The 16,928-nt window shown below is 43.4% G+C and overlaps 1 protein-coding gene across 1 annotated transcript in view; it reads right to left on the reverse strand.

Moving 5' to 3' along the window:
* Window positions 1–16,928, reverse strand: part of LOC311228968 (pleckstrin homology domain-containing family G member 3-like) — a 121,841-nt gene that overhangs the window by 14,062 nt on the left and 90,851 nt on the right. Inside the window, exons 5-16 of the mRNA XM_084314938.1 lie at window positions 11,983–12,052; window positions 10,970–11,016; window positions 8,818–8,968; window positions 7,105–7,146; window positions 6,725–6,814; window positions 5,548–5,730; window positions 4,866–4,958; window positions 3,528–3,614; window positions 3,128–3,161; window positions 2,492–2,593; window positions 2,102–2,134; window positions 641–651 (exon numbers count right to left, since the gene is read on the reverse strand). Of these exons, the coding sequence (XP_084171064.1) occupies window positions 641–651; window positions 2,102–2,134; window positions 2,492–2,593; window positions 3,128–3,161; window positions 3,528–3,614; window positions 4,866–4,958; window positions 5,548–5,730; window positions 6,725–6,814; window positions 7,105–7,146; window positions 8,818–8,968; window positions 10,970–11,016; window positions 11,983–12,052 (943 nt within the window). The remainder of the gene's footprint in view (window positions 1–640; window positions 652–2,101; window positions 2,135–2,491; window positions 2,594–3,127; window positions 3,162–3,527; window positions 3,615–4,865; window positions 4,959–5,547; window positions 5,731–6,724; window positions 6,815–7,104; window positions 7,147–8,817; window positions 8,969–10,969; window positions 11,017–11,982; window positions 12,053–16,928) is intronic.

Raw genomic sequence — 16,928 nt, forward strand, 5'->3', positions numbered from 1 at the left:
AAGCCATGCCAATTTGACACAGAGAGTATGTGAGATATGGCCTTTTAAAGTTTTCATCTTTGCTAATAATAGTGCCCCCATTGGGTAAATCGGGACCATACTGCGCATAAATCTGTCAAGTACCATCCTCTTATCATTGCGCCAAACTGCATGTCGTATCTAGTGTGTACCACCGCACAGGGACAGACAAGAATATGGTTCAAAGTTCAGACACATTTATATATAAATTAATTAATAAATAAACAAATATACCAGGGGAGAAACTAAAGGGTGTCAGGCTACTGTATTACATGCATGAGTATGACATAACAATGTTAAAATGATATATCGAGTTTCCAAAGAACATTGAGAAGATCCTTTCTATTCCTCACAAAGTAGATATCCATATAATTAATATTCTATACCGCTGCTGGTTAAAATCGTCCCCATCTATTGAGAGAATATTACCAGAACTATAACCTTTCAGATACAAAGGAAACAATCACTCATGTGCCAAAGGGCTCTAGGTGCTGATGCAGGCCATATTCAAGTGGTTTGGCGTGTGCCGTTTTTAACCTCAGCCATTGTCCTTTCATCATAACAGGGAACACAGACACGTCAGGTAGAGGGAGAGGGTTCCAGCTAATCACTAGCAGCTTACCTTCAGGATGGCTGTGGGGTCAACAAGAGAGAAAGAAACAATAGTCACGGTTAGTAAAACGACAAGGGATTTAAATATTTATATAGGCATAAAGCCAAATCAACATCATTTAAAGGTGCTGTAAGTGGTATTTATTTGTTAAATACATACATCTATACAATAGCTATACATTCTGACAGTCATCACTGATATAGAGTGCTTGGTCAGTAACATGGGTCTCCCAGTCCCTCCGCTCTGCAATAAACACAAAATATATTTTCTGGTATCCCGTTCCCACATTATCCAATCAGGAGAGAGAACGCCACACTGCAAAAATGGTCTGACCAAAATAAGAAATACAACTTAGTTATCAGCAAATAGTGCTTGAAACAAGTAAAATAATCTACCACAGTGCAGTAAGCAAATTTGACTTGGTAAGGTTTCTTGAAATAAGTAATATGATTGGAGTGTGAAGGGATACCAGAACATTTATGTTGTGTTTACAGAGCGGAGAGTACCCATGTTAATGTTACTGACCAAACACTCTATATCAGTGATGGCTGTCGGAATGTAGAGCTATTTAACACACATTTTAACAAAAAAATACCACTTACAGCACATGTAAATGAGAATATCTCCCTTTGTGCTATATCATTTTGAAATCAAGTTCTGGGTTTAATCTTCATATATTAAATCATATCTTATGGCCTATATATAACATGTTGTTCATACAGTTATAGGGACAATTGATTTATCATGACATTTATCACACGATTTAATGATAAGGGAATTCTGTTCACAAAGGTATTCATGAAATAGCTTAAACCTTCGTAACTTCACAATCACCCTCTCGGAATTCAGTTGTTATGGTTACTACAGTAATATGATTATTAACTTGAAATATGGAGGCAACCGGATCCTGCTTGTGTTATGGAGCCAAAGCCAAATTAATACTACTGGGCTTAAAGCCAAACAGGTGAGACTCTGATTGGCGGCAAAAACCATACTTGTGACTTTCAGAGAAGGGAACTACACAGTGAGAGGCACATTTGATAACACCGATACAAGCTTGTTTCGGTGCAGGTTCTTTCTAGACGGAGAAAGAGGTGGACCTCATCCGATAATGGAAAAATAACGTGGTCAAAAGAACATAGTCTATTGATAGTACAGTTCCTTTGAAGTCCCCTGCTGAGTCTAGGAATTGCATCATAATTAAGAGCTCTTTCATCTTTTAATTTATCAGTGGGGAAATCCAGCAATGATGCATATTTAAATTGGATTCGATTAAAATGTAATGTCATTATACCGCACAAGTACAGTACAACGAAAAGAAGTTTGGCATCCAACCATATTTGTTAAAAACCTTATATTTTCAACTTCAATTAGGTGAAAACGTAAAAAACGTACTTATATCATACTTGGTTCGAGTGCACTTGTTGAGTGAGCTCAAAGACATTTTAAGTGACAGTTCAGTTGCCTCACCTTTGGCGTTCTTTAGGATCTGTTTTGTCGGCTCTGTAGAGAGAAGACGACCGTTAGATGAATGGAAAGCGGTTCAGACAGTTATCGCCTCATCAGCGCACAAGACCAGCTCTGTCGCAGACCCTTTAATGTGGGATCAAACGGGACATTCCCTTTCAACTACAGCAAAGGGACAATTACAAGGATCTACACCCCATGTCTACAAAGAAGTAACGTATTGCAATTGTTTCAATAAAACAAGATTCACCAACCTCGCGTGGGACAAGAATAAATAATAATAAATCAAAACATGCTTATTCATGAAACTGCATTCAGATTCAGATTCAGATTCCTTTATTAAGCTATTTGTGTAAAAACACATTGGTAATTTTTGTTTGTCTGTTCTTATACCTGAGCGCCGGCGGCCCTGGGCCTGGCACCCGTCTCGAAGGAACTCATCCGAACTCATGGCCCTCTTCACCCTCTCTGGGCTGTAGCGGTACTTGGACGGGTCTGTCAGCACAGAGAACAATCAACAACCTCAACTACACTGGCAAGAGGAACACGCCAACATTTTGGGAAATGAGCTTACCGTCTTCTCCAGAGAGAGACAAGAAGATAGATACCAGTTTCCTCTCTGTGCGTTCAGTAGAAAGCTATCTGGCTGCATGTTAACCTAGCTTAGCACAATGAATGGAAGCGGACACGACCGGTTAGCCTAGGCATTGTCCAACTAACACACCTCTCCCGAAGGCTAACCGGTCATGTGCGCTTCCATTCATTGTGCTAAGCTAGGCTAACATGCAGCCAGATAGCCTTCTACTGAACGCACAGAGAGGAAACTGGTATCTATCTTCTTGTCTCTCTCTGGAGAAGACGGTAAGCTAATTTCTCAAAATGTTGGCGTGTTCTTTTAAGATACAATACAATGCGCATACAAAAAGGGATACTCGTTATCCCCTGGGCTGACGAACGGCATTGCCTGCATGCATGTCTCATGTGACAGTGTGACTAGCCTGTAGTCATCAGCCAGCCAGCAATACTTACATATTGATTCCATTTCCAAGATGGCCTCCTTCGCCTGGAAGAAATGAACAAGAAGCGTCACAATGCATCTTTTCTCTACTTCTTTATTCCGGTGGTGATCTACTGCACCCGTGTATACCGTTTACTTTACTCATAGTATATATTCACATTTTAATTATTAATTGCCTATATTTATTGTAACATATAATATAACCGATGGGGCACATTTACAGACCCTCATCTGCACCTTTGATTACACTGTTTATTTTAATTGTATTATAATTTATTGCCTATATTTATGTCTTTCTACTATTACCCTGCCCATAGCTGTACCACCCTTCCCCCATGCTGCTATGACGCCAGAGTTTCCCCAAAAGGATCAATAAAGGAATATCGTATCTTATCTTATACTTTTATGTACCTTCTGGGGAATGATGGCCTGGTGGTTTTCCAGAATGATCCGTTTGATATGGTGGGCCCACAGTTTCCTCTCGTCATCCGTCTTCGCCTGAGAGGGGAAAAGGCAGAGAAAAATGTAAAGACATAAAAGCAGACTCGAGGTGTTTGTTTTGGCGAGATACAGACGGCGAAGCCTACATAAAACAGGTCTGGGGTCAGCTCCTTTGAGGTTTGTATCCACACAGTAGCATGGGGTTTTTATTTGGATTTATTTTGGTTTTATTTCTGTATCATCTGGATGCAGCCAGCCAAGCTGCAGAATGACCAGAATAATCAGATTGACATCAGGTTCTTGGCAAATCAATAAGCAGGATCAGTAACAACAACTAATGTATTAGCAGAATCATGTCCGGCATTGAATCAAATGAATCCACTCCATCAACAGTTATCTTACAAAATACAATACCAAGGTTTGGTCAGCCAAGGTCTGTGTGTAAAGGACCATACAGTGAGTTCAATGTGAGTTTTTGCTCATTTACTAATCAGTACACATATTTTACACATTTTACCCGACTATTTTCCTGAGCAGAGCTTAGTTTAAGATTAAAAGTGTTTTGCTTTGTTAACCTTTTTTAAAAATACAAAACATTTGTCACATGTCATTCTGAAACACCTCCATGAAACACACAACATACTCCGTATTCCATTTCCTGTCGTGTTTGACTGACCTGGACCGTGTGAGGCTGCTTTGGATGCTCGTAGTGACTGACCTGGACCGTGTGAGGCTGCTTTGGATGCTCGTAGTGACTGACCTGGACCGTGTGAGGCTGCTTTGGATGCTTGTAGTGACTGACCTGGACCGTGTGAGGCTGCTTTGGATGCTCGTAGTGACTGACCTGGACCGTGTGAGGCTGCTTTGGATGCTCGTAGTGACTGACCTGGACCGTGTGAGGCTGCTTTGGATGCTCGTAGTGACTGACCTGGACCGTGTGAGGCTGCTTTGGATGCTCGTAGTGACTGACCTGGGCCGTGTGAGGCTGCTTTGGATGCTTGTAGTGACTGTGACCTGGACCGTGTGAGGCTGCTTTGGATGCTCGTAGTGACTGACCTGGACCGTGTGAGGCTGCTTTGGATGCTCGTAGTGACTGACCTGGACCGTGTGAGGCTGCTTTGGATGCTCGTAGTGACTGACCTGGACCGTGTGAGGCTGCTTTGGATGCTCGTAGTGACTGACCTGGACCGTGTGAGGCTGCTTTGGATGCTCGTAGTGACTGACCTGGACCGTGTGAGGCTGCTTTGGATGCTCGTAGTGACTGACCTGGACCGTGTGAGGCTGCTTTGGATGCTCGTAGTGACTGACCTGGACCGTGTGAGGCTGCTTTGGATGCTTGTAGTGAGTGACGCTGAAGCAGAGGGAGTCCTTAGCGCTCTCTATCAGCATGAGGGTGGAGCACTAGGAGCAGCGGAGAGAAGGTTTAAGTTCAGGAGGACTCACAGAAGGAACAACAGTAACCACAGTATCACTGATACTGATACTGATCAGTGGTCTGATACCAGGCTAAAACACAGTATCAGATATTGGTCTGATACCAGGCTAAAACACAGTATCAGATATGGGTCTGATACCAGGCTAAAACACAGTATCAGATATTGGTCTGATACAAGGCTAAACACAGTATCAGATATGGGTCTGATACCAGGCTAAAATACAGTATCAGATATTGGTCTGATACCAGGCTAAAACACAGTATCAGATATTGGTCTGATACCAGGCTAAAATACAGTATCAGATATTGGTCTGATACCAGGCTAAAACACAGTATCAGATATGGGTCTGATACCAGTATGATACCAGATACTTTAAGACTAGGACTCAGAGAAAGTGTCAGTGAAGAAGAGGTATTTGTGCATCAGTGCGTCACATTTCGGACAAATGAAGTCATCAGGTTTATATCTACCGAGAGAGAAACGAAAGACAGCAGAGCGCGAGCGGGACGACCCGTGGGCTCACGCAGGCGGCAGCAGCAGCACCGGTGGCTTACCGAGATGTGGGCCTTGTAGACGTAGTGTTCACCGCGCCGCTTGGTGATGAGGAGCATGCGGTCGAAGAGGAAGAGCGTGCGCTCGTTCTTGGCCCTGTGGACCTTGAAGGTTCCCTCCAGGACCAGCTCTCCGAACGTGGTGAGGTCGTGTCCTTTCCAGTTGAGCAAGAGCGACTGGACCTCCTGGAAAAAACCACAAGACGGTAGGCGTGAGCGCCGGCTGGTTTAGAGCGTGCGCAGCACCGGCAGATGGTGTTCTGAAACTTGTTGTGTATTTATTTGCTCAACCCTGTCCTCGACTAAAATCCTTAGTTGATTTACTAAACAAATCCGTTTCCCCACATTATCAGAGAGAACAAGAACCCGCAGAATGACCGTGTAACAGTCTGACTAAAAATGTATTGTCAACTTCTCATTCTGGCATAAATTGATGATGCTCTCGACTCCCTGTTGCCGGGCGGAAATCTCCACTGTGCCCGTGTGGCTCCTGCTGCATCAGGCAGGTTCATAATGGCAGATATATATATATTTTTTTATAAATCAACAGGAGGTAATTAAGATTCAACAAAAGAGTGAACCAATGGCAAGGTCAGAGCTGTAATTGCTGCTGAGCATCTCTCTGAAGTCCAAAGAGAGGACCTGCATCCGTCCAACCCGGAGGCTTGTAATCATAGTGTCATAGCAGTCTGTCAAGAGAGGCCAGCGGGTTCAAAGGTTAACTGCTGCCGTCGGGCTCGTTCACAGTGGCTTCAATGATACAGAAAGAAGCATTTTGTATAAAAGTATTCTGTACTTATGTATGACAACTATTAAAGAAACTTGAACTTGAACTTGCTGTATGATAGTGTCTGCTGTACGATAGTGTCTGCTGTACGATAGTGTCTGCTGTACGATAGTGTCTGCTGTACGATAGTGTCTGCTGTACGATAGTGTCTGCTGTACGATAGTGTCTGCTGTACGATAGTGTCTGCTGTACGATAGTGTCTGCTGTACGATAGTGTCTGCTGTACGATAGTGTCTGCTGTACGATAATGTCTGCTGTACGATAGTGTCTGCTGTACGATAGTGTCTGCTGTACGATAGTGTCTGCTGTACGATAGTGTCTGCTGTACGATAGTGTCTGCTGTACAATAGTGTCTGCTGTACGATAATGTCTGCTGTACAATAGTGGCCTGACCTGTAGTCTGACTTGGTGCTCATGTTTCCTCTTCATGTCGTTGATGTACCAGGCCACTCCAGTCATGGTGTAGATGGCCTCCTCCACCACCTGTGGAAATAGATTCATGATAGGATATGAGGGGCTGTGAGGGGTTGTGTAGTACATTGCTGTTCTCATCACTGGTTGCGTAATATGTGTCATTTGTGGTTGTGATGCTACAGTATGTATTGCTTTGTTTATATGTTGCTTGTTTGTTTTTTTATTACTACTGCATGGAGGCAGTATTGTCTGTGTGTATGTATGTGTGCAGAATTTGAGTCCAAGACAAATATCCCTATGGGGACAATAAAGTATATCATGTCATATATTATTATTATTATTATTATATTGAATCATACCTCGTAGCCCTCCTCTTCTGGGTCAAAGTGCTTGGCTATTTCCTGACAAAACATAGACAGCAAAAGTGTCAGTGTACCAGACTATGTTTCCAATGTATTTACATAAAAAGGGGACTCCATCATAACTGCATTTTTAGCAAACATAGAAATCCACATTAAAATAAACAAGGTAATACTTTTACAATTAATTGGATTAGAGAAATCCATTGAATGAAATAAACTGAAGACGGGTTCAATTCTGAACATTTCAGATGATGTGTTTTCTTATAGCATTTTCCCAATAAAGTCCCCCCGTTCCGTCCTCTTCACAATGTTATAACTGTCAGATAGGGCTACTCCACTATTACATAAAGAAAAAAAGTATCTATTCATTTTTGGGGTTTCTGTATTTTTCACCCATCCCACTTTAGTCGTTATACCAATTCCCTTCCTGGTCGTTGCGCGCATTGCCCCACCGTCGGTCTGGGGAGGGTGTAGAACTACCACATGCCTCCTCTGATACATGTGGAGTCGCCAGCCGCTTCTTTTCACCTGACGGCGAGGAGTTTCACTGGGGGAACGTAACGCGTGCGCGGAGGTTCACGCTATCTCACCCCAGATCCCCTCCCTGCTGAACAGGCGCCCCGACCAGTAGGATTCGCAGTTTACAATGACCAGGACACATACCTGGCTTCCCACCCGCTAACACTGCCAATTGTGTTAGTAGGGACGACTGACCAAGCCGGAGGTACCGCTGACAGTTGGATTAGATCTCAGAGTCTCTGCAGTGGTAGGCGAGTGCTTAGTCCACTGCGCTACCCAGCCGTCCACTATTACATTTATTTTGATTGATATTGAAATCACGATTATTTAACACGATTGCTCAATGAGATTGAGAAGTTACTGTTCTGCAAGACATTTCATAATAACTGGAGAAACGCTTAAATAACTCCCTCTCTCAATTACTGTTTGAGCTTGAGGGGGGGTGGCGGAGTGCACTAATGTGAAGGAAGCGTGCGCTGCGTTTACAACACAAGACTAAATGAGAGCAACACGGCATGTGGCACAATAACCGCTTTATCTCGATTATCTTGTTTTCATGATCGCGGGGAGACAAAATCGCAAATTGAAATTGAAACACGATCTATAGCCCAGCGCTACTGTCAGGATATTAAAAGAAGAAAATAGATAAGAGTAGTAGTTGCAGGCAGCGTTTTTATCTTTTTGCACAAGAGGCAGTGGCATGTAGAAGTCAGTACTGAGTTGATTGACACCTCCCTTAAGTCTCATGCACACCTGCAAGCCTTAATTGATTCAAATCCTAACTGACGCAAAGCTAGAGTGCAGAGAGCATGACTGTCAAAGGAATGGCCATAAGTTGAGATAGAAATGTCCAATTCCGTTTATTTTTCTTTTATGAGTGAGGGCACAGTCGTGGCATCGTTTTGATTTGATCCAAACTTGAGCCCACTGTCGCAATTTACAAAAGGTGATGGTAAAACAAAGAAAATCCAGCTTCTACACTCTACTTTTGAACATTCCGTCATTCATTCCTATGGACCAAAATTGCCCGTTTAGAGTCGATTTGTAGCCAAACGGTGCGGTGAAACTTTCCAAAAAGTAAGAACAACTCAAGTTGGACCAAGCCGGTCATTTTGATACCTTACACACTTGTATGTGGTGCGAAAGCTCTGGGAGGAGTATGCGGACAAAAATCGCCGACGTGGTTCTTACCTGCAGCAGCAGGTGGTACTTGAGGATTCTCTGGACGGGCTTCAGCAGGTAGGAGCCCAGAGGGAGGGAGCGTTTCAGAGACACCTGGCGCTCGCGGAAGAACTTAGCCAGGGACTTGTTCCTCATGCAGTCCGTCAGTGCAGCGACAGAGCTGCGGGCGGGCGGACATAAGGGGAAGCGATGCAGTGTAAGTAAAATAAATAGATAAACATTTCTGTATACTTTCAAAGAACACGCCAACATTTGGGGAAATTAGATTATCGTCTTCTCCAGAGAGAGACAATAAGATAGATACCAGTTTTCTCTCTGTGCGTTCAGTAGAAAGCTATCTGGCTGCACGTTAGCCTAGCTTAGCACAATGAATGGAAGCAGACATGGCCGGTTAGCCTAGGCATTGTCCAACACCTCTCCCGAAGGCTAACCGGCCATGTCCGCTTCCATTCATTGTGTTAAACTAGGCCAACATGCAGCCAGATAGCTTTCTACTGAACGCACAGAGAGGAAACTGGTATCTATCTTCTTGTCTCTCTCTGGAGAAGACGGTAAGCTAATTTCCCAAAATGTTGGCATGTTCCTTTCAGTTCAAATCCAAGTTCTAACTATTCCACGGTTGAATTATCACAGTTTAAAACGGGACATCAGTAGGACTCATCACTGTATTGTTGTTTGGACTAGTAGCGCGGCCGCTCCTTGGCTATAAGGCGTTATGTCACCTTGGTATGTGCAGTGTTTATTCACAAGGCAATTTTGGGACAGCTGCCAATCTACCGGTAAATATTTACTTCACTCGACCATGAAGTGGACGCTACGAACTGTGTGCAAAACTGTGTGTCATGTTGTGATTCAGAGAGCTGAATCAGGAAGCATGCGTTTAGCTTAGTTGTCTAGTTTTGGAATTGACCCGTTTAAAGAAACAAACTGGAGAGGGTGCTAACCGTGCTAACTATGCTACCCGTGCTAACTATGCTACCCTTGCTAACTATGTGTACATGTTTTACCATCCATTATATTCATGGATATATTTGTTATATATTTGTGTTAAATCTTTCAGGTGAAACTTTTGGCATGCAGCATTCTTGGCCAGGAATCATGAGAAAAAAATATCAATGTGGGATATTGGACCTCACACCCCACCATAACCCCAACCGTAACCTTGTTAGACGCATAACCCTAACTGCATTGGTCATCACGCCCCACCGTAATTGCCTATTGTAAGCGGTACATGAGATAAAGTTTTTATTGAATCCCCTTGAACTGAACTATCAACAGCAGGACATTGTGGCACATGGCAGCAGTTACACTTCCCGCCACTAGGTGGAGAGCAAACACCAGATAGCTACAGTGTTTACTTCACTGTCCAATCCGCTATTTGTTACAGACACAGACTACTGACAGAGACTGTCAGTTTTAAGGAGAGGTCCGTCAGAACGGGTGTGTCTAAGTGTAAGACAACGTATCTGTTAACATTACAGATGTTTTGGCATTACTTCAGAGCAGTGGGCCAGGTGCATAAAGATGACATTCTCCTGGTACAATGTCCTACTTTATCATTTCTGCTGCCACTTTGTCACACACACACACACACACACACACACACACACACACACACACACACACACACACACACACACACACACACACACACACACACACACACACACACACACACACACACACACACACACACACACACACACACACACACACACACACACACACACACACACACGCTATTTTATTATTGTGTCTGCTGCCACGTTGCTTCAGAATCCACACATCAGTTCAGACAGACATGTAAAGCTGAGGCTGGAGGGATGTTGCCCCTGCGAAATGGTACCACCTTAACCCTTTCACTGCCGCACTACCAAACGGTTAACCCTTTCACTGCGGTAACCGTCGGTAGTGTGATAGTAAGGGTTAACCTTCTGTGGTGTGGCAGTGAAAGGGTTATTGGAGGTTGTGCCTGAATTCTAAATGAGTTACCAAGTTGAATTTCTAAATGAATTTCAAAAATGAGTAAAGAAAAGTCACGTTTGTGTGAAAACGGAATGAAAACATCTGAAGAAAAGCGAAAACCATGATACGTAATATGTTCGTACGTTTGACTTTTACGGAAATCTCATCAACTTTCCAATCTATTACCGGTACTTACTTTGGATAATTAGTGCAGTATTGTGTGTAGATCTCAAAGTACTCGCTCTGAAATGAGGGAAAAGCAGTGGGTCAATACGGAGTCACATCCTTGCCACGTTGTCAGATTATTGCTTCACAAACGTAACGCTAGGCCTGCGGGGAACCAAACCGAAGCAGATCCGTGATCAGGCGATCTCTGTAAGTTGCATGCAGTGTGGCTCGATTGTGCAAAAATACAAATAATCAAATAGAATAGATAATAAAATAGAAATAGACATGATAAAAAAGTCATTCGAATAAAATACAATGCTAAGCTTAAGAAATAAAGGCAATGAGTATATACAAATATACAGTTGTTTTTAAAGTGACATTTTTGTAGTGTATTTGTGTAAGTGTAAGTGAGGATGTGTGGTGTGTGTGTGTGTGTGTGTGCTTGTGTGTGGAGAGATCAGTGTTCAGTGTTCTGATGGCCTGGGGGAAGAAGCTGAGTCTGAGTCTCTCTGTTTTTGCTGCATGAATGCGTGTAAATTGACACTGATGCTTTATCTATACTGTATACTTATTTAATCAGAGCATATATTTAGCATTTTTAGCATTTAGCATTTTTAGATTACGGTATATTAGATATTAGGTTATTATTATACTGTATACTTATTTAATCAGAGCATATATTTAGCATTTGTAGATTAGATATATTAGATATATATTGTAACTATATTTATTGTAGGGAAAATATAACAGAGGGCATACCCTCATCTTGCACCTTGACATTTTTACACTGCCTACTTGCCCATATGCGCATGTCCAGAGTTAATTATATTGTTATATTGTTTACACTGCCTATTTTTATTTTTACTTCTCCACTGTACTATAATTCTATGACCTGTATCATGTCTTCTACTACCTGTACACCCCCCCCCCCCATGCTGCTATGATGCCTGAATTTCCCCCAAGGGGATCAATAAAGGAATATCTTATCTTATCTTATCAGGCGATCTTGGTAAGTTGACACTGATGCTGTGGGGACCTCACCTTATCCACAAAGCACACAGCGATGGCGACAGGATCGCTGTCACACCGATCCAAGGCCTGCAGCAGCTCACTGGAAAAGAGGTCATAATGAAACCAGTTGTAAGAAAAGACTGAACACAGATGAAGGTTAGAAAAAGCTATAAAGGCTGTGAAACACAACACACGCTCGCTGTCGGGCAAAAGAACACGTGACTTGTCGTTTGGCTCGCTCTTCAGGGAGTGAAAATCCGAATTAATCGTGAACAAAGCCATTACATTATGGTTTAATTACCAGAGATTTTATAAACTTCTCATTGGTCCAGGGAAAGTGAAATATCCACAGGCCCTGAAGGGGTAGACAGACACGCTCTAGGCTACATTTGCCGTCACGTGTATTTTGCCCAACAGCGATGCGAATTTGATGTTTAAAAACTGTACACGGTATAGGTGTCGATTTCAAAATGCATCGTTAACAAAACCCCACGACTGAATTACCTCGTGCTCTTGATGGAACACTTGCAATATGGCAACATTTGTCAGGGGAAAAGCTTTGAGATGTGAAAGCTTTTCTGAAATGACTTGAGTGGCTGAACATTTCGTTTTTGCTCCCGTTGTCTCTCCGCACTTACTTCCCGAGTCTGATTCGGGACCATTCGTCATCATCATAATCCCAGATCCCACTGGGTTGAAGAGGCCTAAACCACACGGAGGCCTAAACTAGACACGGCAAACAAACCACACACCACAACACGCCGAGCCTGCGGTCCTGGCATTGCACACGGCCCACCACTTCAAACTGGCAAACTAAAACTCACCCTTCATAGACACATGGTTGGCAGAGGCAGCCCCCCTGGTGAGTTTTAATGACAACACAGAGTTTTTTAAATAAACCTCGGCACTTTAGCCAAGTGGTTTGCTGATGTCGACAGAAACGACTTGCTCAGCATTTCTTTGGTCTACAAGGAGCAGCGAGTCAGGAGAGGACGTTGGAGACATCAGTAGAAAGAGTCACAGTAGAGGACGTTACACAGGAAGATGTCAGTAGAAACAGTCACAGGAGAGGATGTTACACAGGAAGATGTCAGTAGAAACAGTCACAGGAGAGGATGTTACACAGAGAGATGTCAGTAGAAACAGTCACAGGAGAGGATGTTACACAGGAAGATGTCAGTATAGAAACAGTCACAGGAGAGGATGTTACACAGAGAGATGTCAGTAGAAACAGTCACAGGAGAGGATGTTACACAGGAAGATGTCAGTATAGAAACAGTCACAGGAGAGGATGTTACACAGGAAGACGTCAGTAGAAACAGTCACAGGAGAGGATGTTACACAGGAAGATGTCAGTAGAAACAGTCACAGGAGAGGATGTTACACAGGAAGATGTCAGTAAAAACAGTCACAGGAGAGGATGTTACACAGGAAGATGTCAGTAGAAACAGTCACAGTAGAGGATGTTACACAGAGAGATGTCAGTAGAGACAGTCACAGGAGAGGATGTTACACAGGAAGACATCAGTAGAAACAGTCACAGGAGAGGATGTTACACAGGAAGACGTCAGTAGAAACAGTCACAGGAGAGGATGTTACACAGGAAGACGTCAGTAGAAACAGTCACAGGAGAGGATGTTACACAGGAAGACGTCAGTAGAAACAGTCACAGGAGAGGATGTTACACAGGAAGATGTCAGTAGAAACAGTAGAGGACGTTATACAGGGAGATGTCAGTAGAAACGGTCACCGTAGAGGACGCTACAAAGGAGATGTCAGTAAAAACAGTCACAGTAGAGGTCAAAGTTAGGGCCACTGTGATCAGGACATTTTCAATGGCAATTATTGTCTCACAAATTATTGCAATTAACAATTTAATAGTCTGATTTGGTTTGAATCCAAACTGTGCCAAGATTGTTGCAGTCGTGCATCATGGTGTTGCAACGCGATCCATGTTGTTGCGCAATGCACACGGTGTGACATTGCAACATTTCTAAAAGGGGAAAATCAAACAAATGATCTCGATCATGCAAAACAATTACAACTGTCTCATATCATCGCAATCACACCATTATTCCATTATTGCCGATTGAACGAATGATGGAAGAATGATTAATCTATTTGGAGAATGAAGAAAGCGTGGTTATTCATAGTATTGCAGACATGTTGGTGGGCAAACTACAGGTGATGGGATCACTCAATCACTCACTCCCTCACGCACTCACTCACATGTTGCCGGACGCATGTGCAGGTGGTGCCGTGGGTCTGTACGGTTCCATGCTTGTTGGAACCCTTGTTGGAACCCTTGTTGTACCCATGCTGATATCAATTGGTAGAATCCTTTCTTAGCTCAATCCATGCTGTTCCTCATGCCAGTTGCGGCTAGTTAGCTCCTGTCTGTAGAAGCTGACTTTCCCCAAGGGGATCAATAAAGGAATATCTTATCTTATCTTAAGCTCACTGAAATTTACTCCTAAGGACACACAACATAGATTTCACTGAGCTTCAGTCAGTGTGTACAGACGGGAGCTTGACCCCATTGACTTTGCATTAGTCTGTGGCTAACTAGCTGGAACTAGCATGAGGAACAGCATGGATTGTGTGTGAGAAAGGACTCTATTGATTGATTGATTGATTGAAAACTTTATTAACAGATTGCAGACTGGGTACAATACAGTATAGCTCAATACAAACAACTGCTAAGAGGATGCAGACCAGAAAAAGACTTTCGTCTCGTTTACATAAGGGTTTTTGACATTTACCGGGGCCAGTTTCTAATTGCAGCCACCCGTAGGTGCTCTTTGAGAGCGGTTTTGAAGGAGGGTAGGGATTCACATTCCTCTACGGCTGTGGGTAGGGCGTTCCACATTGTTGTGGCATAATTGCAAAACGTGTTTACCGATCAACATCATCATTGGTACAGTAAGTAGGAAATAGGGCTAGGCTTCCAGAAAGCAGAACTATCCCTAAAACCAGATCTAAAAGCAGATCTCTATCTAATGAATAGGCATGACATCATTATTTTTGTGCTGTGCATGAGCTAATTACAGACCTTGCGTTAATGGGGTGCAGGCTAGGGCGGGGGGGGGGGGGGTACTGTTGGCGCCATTTGAGGGACCTTACTGTTTATCAGACACAATCCAAATGAAAGGACAAGATGTTCCACTAGTAAAAACACTGACGTTGCGTAGCAGAGATTGTGCTCATCACCAATGCAAGAGGCTGCGGTCTCGACTCCCGGAGAGTCAGCATTGCCTTGGCTCGCCGGGCTGATCGCTATACTAACTCGTTTGGCTGAGTTAGGGGGAGGGGAGCCGTGGGTGGGTCCTGGGCGTTGTGGACAGCGACCCCTACAGTTCGGTCGGGGCGCCTGCTCAGCGAGGGTAGGATCTGGAGAGAGGTAGTGCGACCTTCCACACGTTACACTCTCCCAGTGAGAATCTGCGCGGCCAGGCTGGCTGCCGGCTGGCTGCACATGCGTCGGACAGTCTCCGGCCTCTCGGACCAACAGTAGGGGAAAGTGCATAACGACTAACAGTGGGATGGGAAAAATAAAATAAAAACACTGACGTTACAGTTGTGGAGATGAGTGTGCATGGCTCGCATTCTCTCCTGACTAGGACAGAGGGGCACCACCACTGTATAGACCTGTTCGCCATATACGTCAGACTCAGTGTGCGCGCGCATCACCGGGGCAGAAAGGAACGTAACCCTGGTCAGAGCAACGAAATTAGTTGTTAAGTGTCTTGCTCAAGGACACTTCGACACGCTGCCCAGGAGGAGCGGGAACCGAACCGGGAACCTCCGGATTGCCAGACGACTGCTCTACCTCCCGAGCCACTGTCGCCCCGTGAGATAGAGCCCTGTCGTAATCTTTTAGCGCAGAAGGTCACGCAGGTCCGGGGGGCAACTTAGTCACGTGACTCAGCTGGTATCGCTGATTGGCTCGAACACAGTATGTTTGTATACAGCGAACATGTCTATGGAACCCGGTGGAACAAAGGAAACATGATACCGGTCACGGACAGAAGTCTCTTCATAGTGTGTCATGCAGTCTGTGATTATGGGACTTTGACAAGAGACGAGGTAAGTAGTCATTACTGTGGGGCTGTCGAAATTCTTCAGCGACTTAATCGTCATAGGACTCCGTCGAGTTTCTCCAGAGGGAAGTGACAGTTGTGATTGGAGGATCATTAAAAGAGGGTGGGGCTTGAGATAGATCAATTATGCAGAGGGGACCTGTTTAAATCCAGTGCTCAACAGAGATGTGCTTATAATTTAAATAATAATAATTTAAAGAAATAACCCATTTAGGATTAAAAAGAAAAATCATAATTATTATTTAAATGTTTCACCGGTATGCTATGATAAAAATGTTTTAATCGTCGGTAGTGTGATAGTAAAGGGTTAACCTTCTGTAGTGTGGCAGTGAAAGGGTTAACTGTCTGTGTATTGTCGCAGTGAAAGAGTTAACCGTTTGGTAGTGTGGCAGTGAAAGGGTTAAATATCCATTAAAAAGAGGAAGACATAACAGCATGCAAACAATTAAAAGCCACAAGGTTTATAAAAAAATAAAAATAAAATATATATAAAACAAGTCAAATAGTTTAGCGGGCAAGATACAATTATGCACAACAAGACATAAGCATTTAGCAGACAAGAGACAGCCAGCAATAAACCAGTTAATCAACTAACAAAGTATTGGCTGACTAACACAGGACGACTAAGAGGGGGCAGCCCCATTAAGAAGTATTCATTAGAGAAATATGTGAAATATGTGTTCACACACGTCACAGGGTAGGACTCTTGGGGTCTGCGAACAAAAGGACAATCCCACGTGGCCCCTTTTTTAATTTACATTTAAATTATTTTGTAAAGCACCTCTGGTTTGATAGACATGCCACGTTTTGAGTGGAGATGACGGTAAACAAAAATCTATATGCAAAAAAATACATCCAAAAGAGCACTTTTTCTGT

The sequence above is a fragment of the Notolepis coatsorum genome (genome assembly GCF_963971535.1).
Source record: "Notolepis coatsorum genome assembly, chromosome: 5".
NCBI lineage: Eukaryota > Metazoa > Chordata > Actinopteri > Aulopiformes > Paralepididae > Notolepis > Notolepis coatsorum.